Source organism: Macaca mulatta, chromosome 18 (genome assembly GCF_049350105.2).
Source record: "Macaca mulatta isolate MMU2019108-1 chromosome 18, T2T-MMU8v2.0, whole genome shotgun sequence".
Lineage (NCBI taxonomy): Eukaryota > Metazoa > Chordata > Mammalia > Primates > Cercopithecidae > Macaca > Macaca mulatta.
Genome location: NC_133423.1, coordinates 15010106 through 15026932, shown reverse-complemented (window position 1 = coordinate 15026932; position 16827 = coordinate 15010106). Strand labels below are relative to the sequence as shown.

The window sequence follows — 16827 nt, the reverse complement described above, 5'->3', positions numbered from 1 at the left end:
TGATCAACTAGACAATGGTATATGTCATAGGATTACATTATTAATACTTCAAACCTGATTTTAATTTCAGAGTTGAAGGGATTGTGTGTTTCAAGAGAAGAGGAAAGTTTAGTTTAGTTTTTTTTAATACTGTAACTATGGTAATCACTGGAACTTCTTTTTACATGGTCATTAATGCAGAGATATTCTGGGCATCTTTGTCCTCTCTGCTAATTTATAATACGTAGAGTACATTTCTTGTGAGAAAAAATAAATTACATGTTTTTCTGACAGAAATGGAAAGTTTTCAGACCTAAAGGGCATGGGGAATTGTAAATCAAGGTTCACTTAGTCTTGTTAGTCTTCCTTTCCTGATGTCTGTCTGATTCATTTATATGTGAGAAATAACATTATTTCTCCTTCAAATCTGAGGGTTTTTGTGTCAGAAAGTAAAATTTTGACAGGAAAAATGTTGAAATTATGCTAAATAAAAATTATGTAACCATAGGCACAAACCATCACTGTTAGGTGCATTTCTATAAATTTCTTCTTCTCAATTTCTAAGAAAATAACATGACTAAAATCTCAGAGCACAAATTTTCATCTATAGCACTATTTACAGGCTGAATGACCAGAGGGAAACTGTATTTTCTGCGTCAATTTCTCCTTCCCCCAAGCTAGAATGTGAGTAGTTGCAAAACCCAGTGTTGACAGTTGACTTTAACAAGCAAGGTAGCATGACACTGGAAACAAGGTAAACCACATTCCCTTCAAACTTCTCAACACCTATCTTCATAGTGTCCACAAACTTACTAGGGGATTACGGGCATGACATTTATTCCATTAAACATACTTAGGATCATTCTAAGGTGTATCTATTTATTTTGTAACCTGCAAGCAAACAGATAACTTTTTTGGGTCTATGTGATATATGGGAGGACTGGCTACCTAATTCGTAACTTAAAATGAACATTCAGGTCCTTTATTCTTAAATGATTAAGGATTTGAAGACATCAGCAGCAGAGCTTTAAACTAAGTACAGGGTAAGAATGATGGTACAGCTCACCTGACGATGAAGCAAGCCGTGGAAAATGAATTGAGTGTTAAACATCATTTGTCATTTAGGACTTCTTTTTTTAGACATAAGAAGTATGATTACGTGGTGACTGCATTATGTGTTGCATGCATACCTATTACATCATAATTTTATGTAAAGGGTATTGCCATAACAAGTGACCCCTTCCAACTACACCCTTCACACACTCCCGGTTCTCATTCTATGCAAGAGTGCTGTCTCTTTTGAAAGCTTGCTGAGAACATCCCCCACAGGTTGCAAAAAGAGTCCTTTCCTCAATGACTCTTCATTTTCTGCCAGCACTGGAATTCTTTGATGTTCCAGAAGCTTCCAACTTTACTACTTCACTGTCGTTCGCTCTTCTCCATCTTTTTATAGCTCTTTCGTATCTACACTACAGATAAACAAGTCAAATAATACAGAGCTTAGGCACAAAATTTAGAAAGAAATAGAAACTCATTAGCAGATTTTTATCTTAAGTGTAAAACAAAATGAACATCCAAAAACTTTTGTGATTTTGTTTTATAAATAGGTTCCTCCTCCCAAGAGTTTTCTCAGCTAATCAGTAACATAGTTTCTGCATAGCCAGGGCTGTGCATTTCTTTCATATTTGATTTACTGATAAATGTCTGTAATAAAAGTGCCATACTTGATTTTATTGCCTATTATATGAAATTCATTTATAATTTGTATTCCAGTATTTAAACGATTATCATCAAAGGATATTTTTAAAAATAGAAAGCAAGCCTGAAACATTTGTGCTCATTTCAGTTTCTAAGTTCCTTTGAAATTTAACTTTCAAGCATCATGAATATTTTTTTTGACTTGAAACTGCTTTGTTCAGGATCTGTTTCTTCTTGCCTCAGTGTCTACATTTGCAAGAAAGAGTGTTGCTTGACCCCAATCTGTATTCGTCTCTGTAATTCTACAAATATGTAACACAAGACTACGCAATGTATTGCACTCATAATATTTTTAAAATATAAAGTGGTACATTTATCTTCACAATGCAATTCAAGTCTCAAAGATGCACATACTTAAGGATGTTTATACATCCCATTCTCCATTTTATTTCTAATTTACTTTTAGTTAACTTTGTATGCTACAAGATTTCGAGTTTTTTCTTTTTTAATTTCAATAGTTATCAATATGTTACAGAATGAGTTGAGTTTATTATAATTGGTGAATTGCTCCAACAGGAGCTGTCCAAGGGAAAGAAGGTAGCAGTTAGGACTCAGAATAAATTTACAGAAGTGATCATTGTTATCCAGTCAGAATGTGCATGGGGGAGATAGCATAACAGCTGATCACATTGCATTAAAATATTCAATTGTGTCTTCATTAGCAAAACATCGTATTGGATTTTTTTTTCCCTGAATATGTACTATATTTCTAAACATCATGTAACATAGCACTCATTGATATAATGTAAAACAGAATAAGTTAATATTAGTCACAAGCATCACTGAGATATTTTAAATACTAAGAATACATATTGACAGAAACTGATTACATAAATACATATTCAGTTCATTACCAGTTATATCTATTATTCTCATTCACTAGGGAATAATCACACAAAAATAATTATCTTTAAAGGAGTTACCAAGAGAGCTAACATGATATCCAATTAGTTCTGTTAGAACAAAAGCAAAGCAAACAGCCAAACTACATGTATTTGAAATGATTTTTTTGCTGTTGCGTCATTCTCCTGTCCATATCTCAGTGGTGCTGCCTTCACTGGCGGCTCCATTTTGGTGGTGGCCATACCAAATGGCTTTAGTTCATTCATGGTCCTTATGAGGTAGGAGACCAGCAGGACTTATTTTCTGGTCACAACCTTGTTGACCAAAACAGGATCTGGTTCAGACAGGATAAAGTGAAGAAACTGGCAGGAACCAGCAGATGTCAACACAAGCAGTCCTAGCTGCACTCATTGCTCATTGGCATAAGACACTCCCACCAGTGCCATGACAGTTTATAAATACTATGGCAACAACTTGAAAGTTACCACCCGTCTCTGTTGCAATGACCTGGAAGTTACTTCCCTCTTTCCTAGAAACTTCTAAATAATCTACCCCTCAATTTGCATTCACCCACTCCTTAATTTGCATGTAATTGAAATTGGGTTTACATAAGTATAAATAACTTTGCCAAGAGACCATAGATTGCAGAGTTTGGGCACATTGACTATGAGTTAGCACTGCTCCACAAACAGCAGTACCATTTAATAAAAGTTGCTATCCAAAACCCACTGGATTACCCTTGAATTCTTTCTTGGGCAAAGCCAAGAACCTCCTGAGCTAAGTCCCAATTTGGGGGCTTGACTGTTTGGTATCACTTACCTCTTGATGTATATTATTAAGTACATAAAAACCATAAGGAAACCAGTTTCTTTAAAGTCTAATTGTATGGTTTTAGAATTCTTGGAATAGCTACAGACAATAAAGGCTGTAATGGAGAGAGAAGGAGGCATGAAGTGCTTTGGGAGTTGGAAGTGCAGATGACCCAGATCCTGGTTGCTGTGAGAAGGTACTTCCTCAGTTAACAAGATCCCTGAGGAAGCCAGTTTTGCAATATTGAGATTCCCCTTGGAATGGTAGTCCAGTCAAAGTGATATCCAAAAACGTTTATTTAGTTTTAGTGAGAACAAACCTAAAGGGTTGAGCCCTCACAGTGTGAATCTCCCCAGCCCCTGGTTATTAATCCTTGGGTTCATGCAGTTGTCTAGACTCCTGAGGGTAATCTGAAGCCTGAGTATGCAGAACCCGTGTTCCATTCCTTCCCTAAAGTGCGGAAGATTTCAGAAATGGCTATCATCTGTTACATGAGGTACATATACCAAATTTTTAAAAAGATTCAATAGTAGCTGAATATGCATTAAAAAAATCATCTGAGGCTGATAGGATATTGGATCATCAGATTTTTTTCCTATACTTAAAAACAACTTTGAACAATAGCAATATAAGTTTATGTTTCACATGCACAATGCTTTTTGTGAACATGGATTATAAATAAATGAAAAGTTCTGAGTTATGGTATCAGATGATGTAGTTATAGAAAAATTATTATTCACAAAGCCTAAAATATGAGCCAATGTCTTTTCCAAAGAGCCCACAGATAGAATTCCTTTTTTTTTTTTTTTTTGCTAAGCCTATGTGACTGAAAATTATTGATTATTATTAAGCATGAAAATCTCACAGAGTTAGAGGTATCCAGTTGGTCAAGACTAGACTTTACTAGTTCAGTAATATGATATTAACAATTTTCTGTCTGTGCATGTATTTATATATACAATTATATAATACATGACAAAACACAAATGAAATCCAATGTATGAGAATGCTTTTCCAAATTTAGACAGTTTTTACTTAAAAGTAAAAGCGAGCAAATGCCTTACAAGTAGAAATCTATTAGTAGTGGGTGTTCTTATTTCAGATCAACTTTTCCCAATTATGTTATTCTTGTCAAAAATATGTTCAATAGTTGAGGCATTTGGAAATTACCTTTCCTACCTGCATTGATTTGCAAACTTTGTGATGATTTCTGCCTTGGAAAGGTGTTATTTATAGGCTCACTTATAAAGAGACAATTAGATGTGTGAAAAATAAGTGAGAAACGTTGACTACCAGACTTCTATCTTAACGATGCTATATTTCTTTTCAAAAATAATTCCGCTAAGCAAACCCTTGAGAGGATGAGGCTGCAGTGTTTCCCTTACTGATTAGTTGAGGGGTTATAGACTTCTCTCCATCACAATAAATATGCACAGACGATAACACACATATTGATATTAGAAGGAAAAATGAGAGATGAATCAAATTTTTTTAAAAAAACATAAAAGTAAGTGGGACTTCCTTTCTAAAAATAACTCGTTTTATTAATATTTTTCATATAAATGAAATATGTGTTGTCATGTTCAAAATAAGTAATGCTCAATTTTTAAAAAAAGGGTTACAGAAATAAAGATGATTAACAGCAAAAAACAAACAAACAAACAAACAAAAAAAACAGAAAAGAAAAGGTGGAGATATGTCCCAGAACTCTCACACAAAGATTGTTTATGTTGGTGACAGTATTAGGGAAGTCAATATTTGCTTTGTTATAAATTAGAGTTAACAGAAGTATTGAAGAACAAACATGAAAAATGCATAAAATCATTATGGCTCTAAGAAGAATATGTATTAGATACTTCACCTGGACCTAATTTGTACATGATTTTTTTTTCATTTTTATTATAATATTTCAAAGATCAATTATAAAATATATAGACACACATAAGGATTCATTGAAAGTGTTACGTAAAGTGAGCCTGGATTACCGTGACAATAGCATCCAACTACAGTTCGTGTATGAGAATAAATGAGTAATGTCAAAAAATAAATAAGCAACCTGGACTTCTCAAATAAGTGTAATTTGAATGCTTAAAATACAGATCTGTTGCTGATGTATGTGTATGTTTGTGTTTGAGAGCTAGTGTGCTCAGATTTAAACAAAAGTTTTTGTTGCTAAGGATAGTAAGAATATTATTTAACTTGAAAACTGATAATAAGTGGTTATGCATTTTTATAAGTTGTTGAGATGGAAGAAAAGGACGAGTTCATTGCTGTGTACTTGTACAGGTGATTGTCCATTATTTTAGGTAAAAGGCCATTTTATTTATTTATAAATTGTTATTTTCTTAACCACTTTTCCCTGAAACCTAAAGATAATCCTCTTTATTCAGTATTGAGAAAACCACGTTAATAATGTTTTCTCTGTTTTGTAACATTGTGTAAAACTATCATATTCCTTTGGTCTTTAATAAACAGTAAAATTACTTAAACAAACGAAACAACAAAAGGCAACAACTCAAGAGCGACTTACTACTTGTATCAGTATTCTTTGTTAGTATAAATGCAGTGATTCATGATGGGTTTTACTGGGATTTGAAATTTTACAGGAGTCATCAAGACTGCCCTTCCAAACATGGATAGAGAGGCTAAAGACCAGTATTTGCTTGTTATTCAGGCAAAGGATATGGTTGGTCAAAATGGAGGACTGTCAGGAACTACATCAGTCACTGTGACGCTAACGGATGTCAACGATAACCCACCTCGCTTTCCTCGAAGTAAGTTGTTTTCTTAAGTGATACAAGTGTAATAACTTTTCCTGACAGTATAAAATACGTCTTTAAAATGACTTTTTTCAAATATTTCTAAAGCAAATAATTATCTTACTTCATTCTTCCAAATTTACATTTCATTAGAGACATAATTTTGATTCAGCAATATGGATTATAAGGGTATTGAGAAGAAATAGAAGCCATCATATATTTGCATTACTTCTAAGTAATGCAAATTTTGACTACCATGTCTTAAATATAGTAAGATTTTTCTTTCATTCACATTTTCAATACTAGACAATTACTAATTGTGTTTATGTATTAGTGTTTTTTCTAAGAATTACTTTTTATATTTTGTAAATTATAAAGTTGTTGCCCATTAAAAATATTCAAATACATTTTATTCTTTCTATGCACTAAAATATTGATTTATTTTTGAAAATTAAAAAAGACTAATAAACATTTCCATTTTTTCATTTCACACTTTTTAAAGCCAGTTTGTACACACTGAACATTCCATTAGTAGTTCCCCCACATCTTTCTTGTGCAAACATTCAGTGTTTTAAAAACCAATCTAAAGAACTAAAAAACCAAATGCCCTCAATTCCACTTATTTGACCAAAGGGGCTTTTGACTTAACCAAGAAAAAAGAAAAAAAAATTCTCTAGGTAGAGGTGTGCTGTTTGAAAAAACGTTTCACCTCACTCTCTTTTTAGTTCCCTTTTTTCCCTAAGTGTGTTATTTCTTTAGAATGCTCAAGAAAATAAAGAGATTGTACAGACTACAATGTCTGTACAATGTCTCTAAAATGCTTTTCCAGTACAAATGGGAACTAAACTCCCTACCAACAGAATTTAGAAGTGAATTGTATCAAAAAAGGAAGCTTTCTGAGCAAATACGAGTGTCACTGTTTTTTCCTTCAATGACGGCCTCTTTAAAATTTTCATCTTTGTCTTATATAGTTTTAATGTTTATATTATATGAGAAACGATATCTCCTGGTAATATAAAAAAGTGACCCCAAGTTTAGCGTTATTTTCTTTAAATAAGCCTATTCTTAATTGTGATCTTGATGGCTTATCATGGAGAAGGAGGGACTTTTAGAATTATAAAAGCAAATAATGCAGTTATCTTGGGCTTATAATGAAATGAACTGCTTTCCTTTTGTTTAAGCCTAGATTGATAAAATTATGTAGAATTTTAGTAAGATATAGGTTTTCTAGGCCATTATAGGTTCCCCTCAAACTTACTGAAGTGAAAAAAGCCAAGGATATATCATTGTTATTCATTTCTGCTGGGATTTTTCTCTACCGTTGAATCACTAGTTTCACCTTGACATTTTTGAATTTTACGAAGGACACTTTGAGATGTGTAAAAGGGGTCACTCAGAAGTCATAGCATATATTATAATCATTTTAAAAACAAACAGTAACTATTCACAAAATCTAGAAAATTGCAAACAAGTCTCAGTCTAATACATATTTCCATCATACAGACACATTTTCCTTTCTATGTTCTTCTCAGAGAGAATCCTTTCTTCTCCCTTTCCAAGACAGGACAAATGCAACAAAATTTAACAACCAAAGGAAACGGAAAAAGATGGAGGAGGCAGGAAAAAGTAAATGATTAGAGAAAAAATAGTGAAGGAATATAGTGTGCTGAGGTGTTTCCTCATTTCTCAGTGATGTGGTTCATGTATTTCTTCATCTGCCCCCAAAGTTTTTCTTTAGTTTGAGGGATGGCGATGAGGAGTTATGACAAAATTTAAACAAAAATTTTTTAAAATTATTTTTTTCTCTTTTACTGGTTTTTTTTTTTTTTTTTCGGTTCGACTAATACTGCCTAGGCTCCTGGACCATTGTGGCCCAAATCAATTCTATATACGACCCACACAAATCATTCTTATCCTTTCTTATCCAGTTTTCTTACCCAGTTTTCTGAAACTCTCTTGGTAAAAGATGCTAAGAAAATTCCAACATTAAGTTATGAAAACGATTTAGGCTTGTATTTGCCCATTGGAAGCCCAATCTATTCTATTTTTATTTCCTAGTGTTTTACACATTATTGTAATTATTATATTGAATTACATTTAATAATTATATATCAATTATAATTACTTTAAATTTATTTTTATTTTTCAGTGTAGGATATTTCTCACCACCAGAAATACAGGAATTAGAGATTCTTCTCTTGCTTTTCCTCACCATCTATTTCTGCTATCACAATGATTATTAACTAATCATTCCCATCAAATCTCTTAAGGCTATATGAAACATCTTTTGTTTTCCATTTTCTTAGCATATTTTTTATCAAAAAATAAAAAGAAGTTACGCTAAGATGAGGTCAAAATAACCCAATAGTTAAGTTTTTATTAGTTGTCTTGGTATAATGTGTTCATTTCTTGTTTTGAATTTCACAGGATCTTATCAATATAACGTCCCAGAGTCATTACCTGTAGCCTCAGTTGTGGCCAGAATTAAAGCTGCCGATGCAGATATTGGAGCTAATGCTGAAATGGAGTACAGAATTGTGGATGGTGATGGATTGGGCATTTTTAAGATTTCTGTTGACAAAGAAACACAGGAAGGAATCATTACTATACAGAAGGTAATGTTTTCTTTATTTATCTCTTACCACAGATTACTGAGAAGTCGTATCTGTTTGATGGGAGAATGCAGTAGACAAAACGAATGGCCATATGGGATCATTACTATTTTAATTTTAGTAAGATAAGCTATGCATTTATTTTTAGGTGTCAGACTCTTAGGGAACCTTGAGTTGCATTTGTAATAACACCCATCAATTCTATTCTTTAAGAAACTCACAGCCGTTATCTATAGCACTATAAAAATAAAGCAGACTGGCAATGTGCTGTTTTAAAGACCTATTTGGAGAGATGAATATGTTTCTGCCCTGACTGTTCCACTAATGAAACCCTAAAATCAACCAAAACCCATGTATGCAAACAACATATGCTATTATTTTCTCCATGAATGAAAATAATATAATTTCAAGTAGAAACCAAAATGTTGAAGACTTGCCACATTAACAATTATTGCCATTTAAAATTTATAGTAATTGGAAGACTTGAATATTTCATACAAGAAGAGCATGAAAAGTTGTAAAACCTATCGTAATTTCTAGAGAGTGTGAAAGAGAAGGAAAGTCAGTACAGCCTAAACTAAAGATTATTTTCCATAATATATTTAAATTAGTTCTCAACACAGTTATAGGAGAAAATGGACTCTTCTCTTTTCAATATAGAGACATGACTTTTTACAAGTATTTAATCAAAAATAATAACTCAAAAGCTGTTATTTCAAAATGTAGTCTTAGTTTATCAACTATTTGAAACATTAAAAATATATCAATATATTGATCCCTAAGATATGAATTTTTTGTCAGTATGAAAATCCAGTGTATAACTTTGTAATTAATGCTTTTCAATAATTAGCACATATCAATAAATAAAGTTATATTTTAGTTGTTATAGGAAAACATATGTTTGATTTCAGACCAATGAGAAATACATTTCTGCAATTATTTCCAGTGGACAGCTGCTGTTTTAGCTAAGCTGGTTACAATCTGTGTATAAAAGTTTTAATAACTAGAGTAGGCCAACTGTTGGTAAAATGTTTTGTTTTGTTGTCTAAAATAAAAGGAATTCAGTAAGGTACAATGCTGCTCAAAGATTTCAAAGAGTCATCTGAAATCAATCTGTTCACATTCAAGAATTTTTAATGCAAACTGAAACTTTTTATTGAACAACTACCTGTATTTTATATATTATAATGAAGGTAGCACGAATCTTTGAAAATTCTAAATTCAATATAAAATATTTGATTTAGTAAAGGAAATATAAAACTTATTTTCTAATTTTATATCATTTCTGGAAATTTTAGAAAATTGTTAGAAAAGGAGACATAAAAAACCTAGGTTAAAAATTATGTCATCTAAAAGCATAAAACTCATGAAAAAATTGCAAGGATAAATTTGATTATCACTTATAACAATAGAAAAGCATCACAATCATTATTATTCTTATAGCTAGCAATTAATATCTGTCAGGCTTTTCTTTTTGAGTAACTTACAGGCTTTATTTTATTTTCTCAACAATTTCATGAAGCTGCTATTAGGACACTGAAAATATGGAAACATTATAAAATATTGAACAATTGAAGAAATGGTAAATAATTGATATTATCATATTAAGAAATTTGCATCCATCATTGTAGTAATGTGGTGATGTTGTTTTTGCAAATGAATATGAAAATTTTTATTGAAAAATTATTAAAAAGGCAGTATCCAAACTTTTACAAAGTCACATTTTATAAAAAGTATATTTATACAGAATAACAGATTACAAGAAAAATGTTAAAATGTTAGTAGTATCATTTCTAGATCTTACCTTTACTGCTTTTTCAATAATATGTAATATTCACTAGTTATTGTTATAATTGAAATGTTGTTAAATATATAAAAGAGTTATTCAAAGGCCAAACTGAACTAAATCTCATTAAAAACACTGTATAATCTACTTTGACTATTATTAGAGATGGTAATTATTTTACAAATGTAGAAATAAGTCACAGACAGGGTATTCAGTGGGCCCAAATTTCATGTATGAAGTTCCCATAGGTATTAAAAAAGATATAATCTTCTATTTAATAAATTATGATTTAAAAACATTCCAAATTTTTAAAAATTTAGATTAATAGAATTTTTGGTTTTGATACTAGAGATTCGTTACTTCTGCCCAAAATCTGAGTGATGCTTTGAATCTAATAAAAGTCAATAATTGGTTATTATTAAATATTTATTCATCAACCATTATATGAGAAGTTAGCTAAATATTTTAACAATTTTTTCACGGAATATGAGGTCAAAACTCCATTATTTTTACTTGTGATTGTTAGCAACTAAAATTAAATTTTATTTTCTTAAATGGCTTCTAATACATAAATACTTGTCTAATTCTTTGTTTTCTTATATAACATCAAAGATTAGGAATAATTAAGCACACAGAATGTACAGGAGAACCTTAAGAAACAACAGTGGTGAAAAATTTCATATTACTTCTGTGTCATAAGTAGCCAAGGTAAATCTTCATATGTAATGAAACAATTCTTGTTCATCCTGAATTACTATGAAGTGTGGAACCAAACCGAGTAGCTATCAAAGGTCAAAAAAATAACATTTAGTTACCCAGGGATTTTATACACATCAGTAGACAGTTCAGATGTTGAATGCTATCATGATTTTCTATATTATTTTGAGCCTAAATACACTGTTTATATGAACAATAATTTAGACTAAGAAGTTAGTCATAGTTTATTACTCTTAAGGGGATGGCACTAACTTGCTTTCAGCTTTCTAACGTGCAAAGTAGATCTGATTTTTAAGTTTTATCTTAATGTGGAGAATATATATACCATTTGAGGCAGAACCATTAGATTCCAAAAGTAAAATAATGTGTAGCAACAGATGGCATGAACCTAAGCAGTATGGTCTGCAATTTTTATGTTCATTAATTCATCATGATAGAATGCATGGGTGTTAAGATGAGATATCTGAAATTTTGCTGTTTGAAATAGGTAAAAATATTTTTAAAAATACCTATGGTGCTTTTATACAGAGCAGATAATATCAACATGGAGATAAATGAAAACAAAATCTCAGTTTTCTTCATGCTAAAAATCTTTAGGCTTAGCAAATGTTACTTTTTACTTTCTTCCTACACTCCTTCTTCTCCATGTAGTTCTGAGTAGATACTAGATAGTGGAAAATTAACTCGTATACAGGAGCTTAAGTTTTATTTCCAAAGCTCCCTCTACCTCCAAACTAATTTTTTAAAATTTTACAATTTTTTATTGTCTGTTAATATGTTCCAGTGTCCAAACAATCCTACTTTCTCATCTGCATTAGAGTAAACAAACATAAGTAAATAACTTCTGTAGGAGTTGACTAAAAATAGTGGAAATGATACATTTGAGTTTTACTGCAGTTTAAGCTTATAGTGTTATACAGTTGATCCTTAAAAAACATGGGCTTTAACTAAGTGGGTCCACTGATATATGGATATTTTTTCAATAACTATATTGCAATCTTTTTGGAAATTTGTGACAATTTGAAAATACTCACAGATGACTTATGTAGCCTAGACATCTTGAAAATTTTAAGAAAAAGTAGTTATGTATTGAATGCCTAAAATATATGAAGATATTAGTCTATTCATGTGTTAATAGGCTAATTGTATTATCAGTAAGGTTTCTGGCCAACAGTAGGATGTTAGTAGTTAAGTTTTGAGCGATCCAAAGTTATACACAGATTTTTGGCTGTGTCGGGGGTGGTTCTCCTAACCCGTATGTTTTTCAGGGGTCAATTGTATATTCATCTGGTTTTTAGATGAAAATTTACCATTAATTCATAATTTTCTTATTCTCAGCAATTATTTTATTAATGTATTGAAATATATAATTCAAAGTTTGTGTGTAGCTTCTATGCCTCTTACCCTGTAATTGGTTCCAGAATAATCCAGGATTTGTCCTGTTATCCTCAAACATTGTTCATATGCTTTCTATGAACTGCAAAGAACTATTAGATGCTTAGAATTGGGATCTCTTAAACTTGCTTTCAGTTTTCTAGTGAGGAAAATAGATCTGATTTTTAAGTTTTATCTTAATGTGGATAATATATTTACCATTCTGAGGCAGAACCATTAGATTCTAAAAGTTAAATAATGTATATAGCAACAGAAGGCATGAACCTAAGCAATATGGTCTGTAAAATTTTTATGATCATTAACTCATCAGAATAGGATACATGGGTATTAAAACGAGATATTTGAAACTTTGCTATTTGAAATAGGTAAAATTAAAAAAAAATTGTGGTGCTTCAGACTCATGGTTGCCAGATACATATCACTATTCCTCAGTTTCACTCAACAATCTAGAGCAGTCACTAAACTACTTGTAATTCCTGGAAAGCAACGTAAAGTTTTTTCCAGTTCTTCAAACCTCCCCCTGCCTGCTGACTCCCCTGTGCTCTGCTTTCATGCCCCCTACCATACTCATCTTTTGAGTCTAAAAAACCGCTCCTGTTATTTCTTTAAACAGTAAACAGAAGAAGCATAGCGCTTGGACCAGCAAGATGTATTTTTTTTTTCTAGGAAGGGAGTGTGTGTGTGTGTGTGTGTCCCTTCAGTCATGGGAACTGGTCTAATCATGGAATGTAGATGTCCCAGTTCCATAAATATTGTGATCTTTTTCATAGACTTAGCTGTGGTCACAAGGATTGAATAAATATCCAAGGCTTTTTAGAAGTGTCCAGGAGAACTCAGGCCCCATCTGTCAGCCAACTGGTCAGTTCTACCAGGGCTTTCAAGGATTTGAACATGCCCTGAGGAAGAAGTTGAATAGTGGATGCATAACACTGTTTTTCTCAGATAGACAAGGAAAAGTGGCACAGAGGTAACCACCTGTGCAGAGACCTCACTTATGAGATAACCTGCTAAATACAGAAAGAAGAACTGGGGCAATTTCACTGGAGAATAATGAGGAAGGGAATGTGGGCAACAGAGGAGGTAATATAAATGAGAGGACTCTTAATGCCCCTTCACAAAACTGCTGTAGATAAATAGGAACATATAGGTACAGTGCTTTGCAAATAGAATGGATTACACATGATACATATTGTAAGGTATTTTAGGTGCAGCTCAATAAAATATGAGTAGAAAATTAAAATATTTGTTTATTTCCCTTAAACACTTATTCATGGAAGTGTCTGTGATAACTTTAATTCATTTCAAGCCTTTCGCTTCTTTTCAAAGGACTGTATTATAATGAATATCAATATTTATTTAAAAAGTTATTACTTTCTGGTTATAAATACATTTCCTCTCTTTCTTTCTTTTTCTTTCTCACTCTTCTTTCTTTGTCTTTTCTTTCTTTCTTGTCTTTTCTTTCTTTCTTTTCTTTCTTTTTTCTTTCTTTCTCCTTTTCTTTCCCTTCCTTCCTTCCTTCCTTCCTTCCTTCCTTCCTTCCTTCCTTCCTTCCTTCCTTCCTTCCTTCCTTCCTTCCTTCCTTCCTTCCTTCCTTTCTTTCTTTCTTTCTTTCTTTCTTTCTTTCTTTCTTTCTTTCTTTCTTTCTTTCTTTCTTTCTTTCTTTCTTTCTTTTTTCTTTCTCCTTTTCTTTCTTTCTTTCCTTCTTTCCTTCTTCTTTCTGTCTTTTCTTATTCTTTCTTAGCCTTGAAGTTATTTTAAATTTCTTTCCTTGCCTCTTCCTGTCATGATAGCTCTTGGCTGTTTATTTTCCCTGTGACATTATCCTAAACTTAGTGATCATTGCTTGACTTCTTAAGTTATTTTTATGTCCCCCACACCTAGTTCATAACCTGCTTCTAACTTCTTCATTTTTAAATACATCTTTTTAAAAAATTGCTGTTTAAACTCAAAACTATTTATTTTTATTATTCCAACTAGTCTTAAAAGAATCTACCTAATACTAAGGGAAACAGAATAATATCAGCAATTGAAAGCAAGCAGTGAAATAATTATTATAGAATGATATTATATACTTAGAAATTCTAAAATAATTTATCACAATTTTGTTAAATTAATGAGAACTTTCAATAATGAGAGCTACAAAACAAGTTAAAAATGAATACACTCACTGTATATACTTCATGAGAACATTTGTGTGAGTTTCTGGGCTTACTCTAACCATGGAAGAGCAACCTGTGAGGACCTATGTAAGGAATATCCATCACTCTCATTCACATCCCTAAAACCTTCCATCTTAAAAGAATGTGATCTGCTGGCCCATCAAAGGCAGCCTTTACCCCCATTTCCAGGTGTCTTTCCATCATAAGGCCAACAGTATCTCTATACTCAATTTCAGAAGAAAATATTGGCTTATCATTTTGTAACTAGAGTTTATTTGGAGTTGTTTTCCCAGAATCAAAGAAGTCTTGTTTTTAAGATTCCTCAGTCTGAACTAACAGTTTACTGTTTGTGGCCCTAACAAGACAGGATTTTGATTTTCAATTCTATTTACCCAGATTTAAATAAGCATGGAGCCTACAGTATACCCTAGATAAAACTTTTCCAGGGACCTTTCACAGCAGGAGAGATCTGCAAAACAATATATGAGTCCCCTAAGTTCAGTATTCTTTCTGTCCCAGAAAGTAGTGGCATTGTATGTGAAATTTAGAATGGATTTTTGAATCCGAGTTGGAAGACTAAAACCCAGAAATTCTGAAAAAAAAAAAAAAAAAAAATCTTTTTAAAAATCTTTTTTTTTTTTTTTTCAGAATTTCTGGGTTTTAGTCTTCCAACTCGGATTCAAAAATCCATTCTAAATTTCACATACAATGCCACTACTTTCTGGGACAGAAAGAATACTGAACTTAGGGGACTCATATATTGTTTTGCAGATCTCTCCTGCTGTGAAAGGTCCCTGGAAAAGTTTTGCACAAGTATACATATGTAACAAACCTGCACGTTATGCACATGTACCCTACAACTTAAAGTATAATAATAATAAATAAATTAAAAAAAAAAATAAAAATAAAAAAAAAAAATAAATAAAAATAAAACTGAACCGAAAAAAAAATGTCTATTATTCAATAACAGGGCAAAGGAAAAAATATCCTTAAATTTTACACAAACACGTAAAAAATTCTTTTATAAATTTTATTAGTATGAAATATTTATTTCTTTCTTTTAAATAAAATGATGCAAATAAAAAAAAAAAATAAATTTGGCCTCCTTTTATCACTACAGAATATTTTTAAAATTTTACTGAGATAGCAGTCCACCAAAACGAACAGTTTTTTGGTTGGTCTCCCAGTCCCTTCTCCACATAAGAAAACATTTACAACCAGACGTTGCTCAGATGTTGACAAGATTTTTGTTATAAGTCATAAATGTGCTTGTTCTGGTGGTTCTGAATGTCTCAATATTACTTCACGTTTGGACAATCAAGTTTCAGTGTCCATCTGGATAGAGTAACTTCTATTGGAATTAGATTACTTTCTACCTGCAGACCATGCTTGATAATCATCTGAATCTATTTTCTCTCTATTCTATACTATAATAAAGCTTTGGTCCATACCCTTTTCATAAATAATGTACAATGAGATTTATTCCAGTTTGTGAAAATTGTCATTGTATTTTGCAGCATTTGAATGTGCTATACTTGGCATAGAACAATTTTAGAAGCAGGAAGAGAAAAACACAAAAGCAATAATTTTTAAAATAAATATTTCAAAAAGAATAAATAGAGAAACGTGAAAAATGCTGGTGGTTATTCTATTATTGTTTCAATATCTTATACAGAAAATATTTATTAATATGACAAAATGTGCAGAATTTGGAAGGCCAAAGATTGCTGTAAATAATGACATAGAGTTTTTATGATTTAATCATTCCTATAAGAATAAACCTAATTATATAGTTTAAAGGTAAAAATGATGATGAAATTTTCATCTTAAACAGTTAAAGCAATGCAAATACTATTTCTTGACCATTTATGAATGCTTCTGTGATACCCTTTATAACCAGTTAAATAGGACTTGAAAATTTACATAGTGTAAACATAGAGATTATCACATTTGAGTGAATACAATAGTTTTTGTTTTACCTAGAATTATTTCTTTTTACATTTGCTGTC

General features: G+C 31.6%; 1 protein-coding gene across 2 annotated transcripts in view; it reads left to right on the top strand.

The window, feature by feature from the left end:
- CDH7 (cadherin 7) overlaps nt 1–16827 on the top strand; it is a 130775-nt gene that overhangs the window by 62862 nt on the left and 51086 nt on the right. For both annotated transcript variants that reach the window (XM_001094033.5, NM_001193994.2), the window contains 2 exon segments: nt 5997–6164; nt 8577–8764. In XM_001094033.5, coding sequence (XP_001094033.2) covers nt 5997–6164; nt 8577–8764 — 356 coding nt within the window.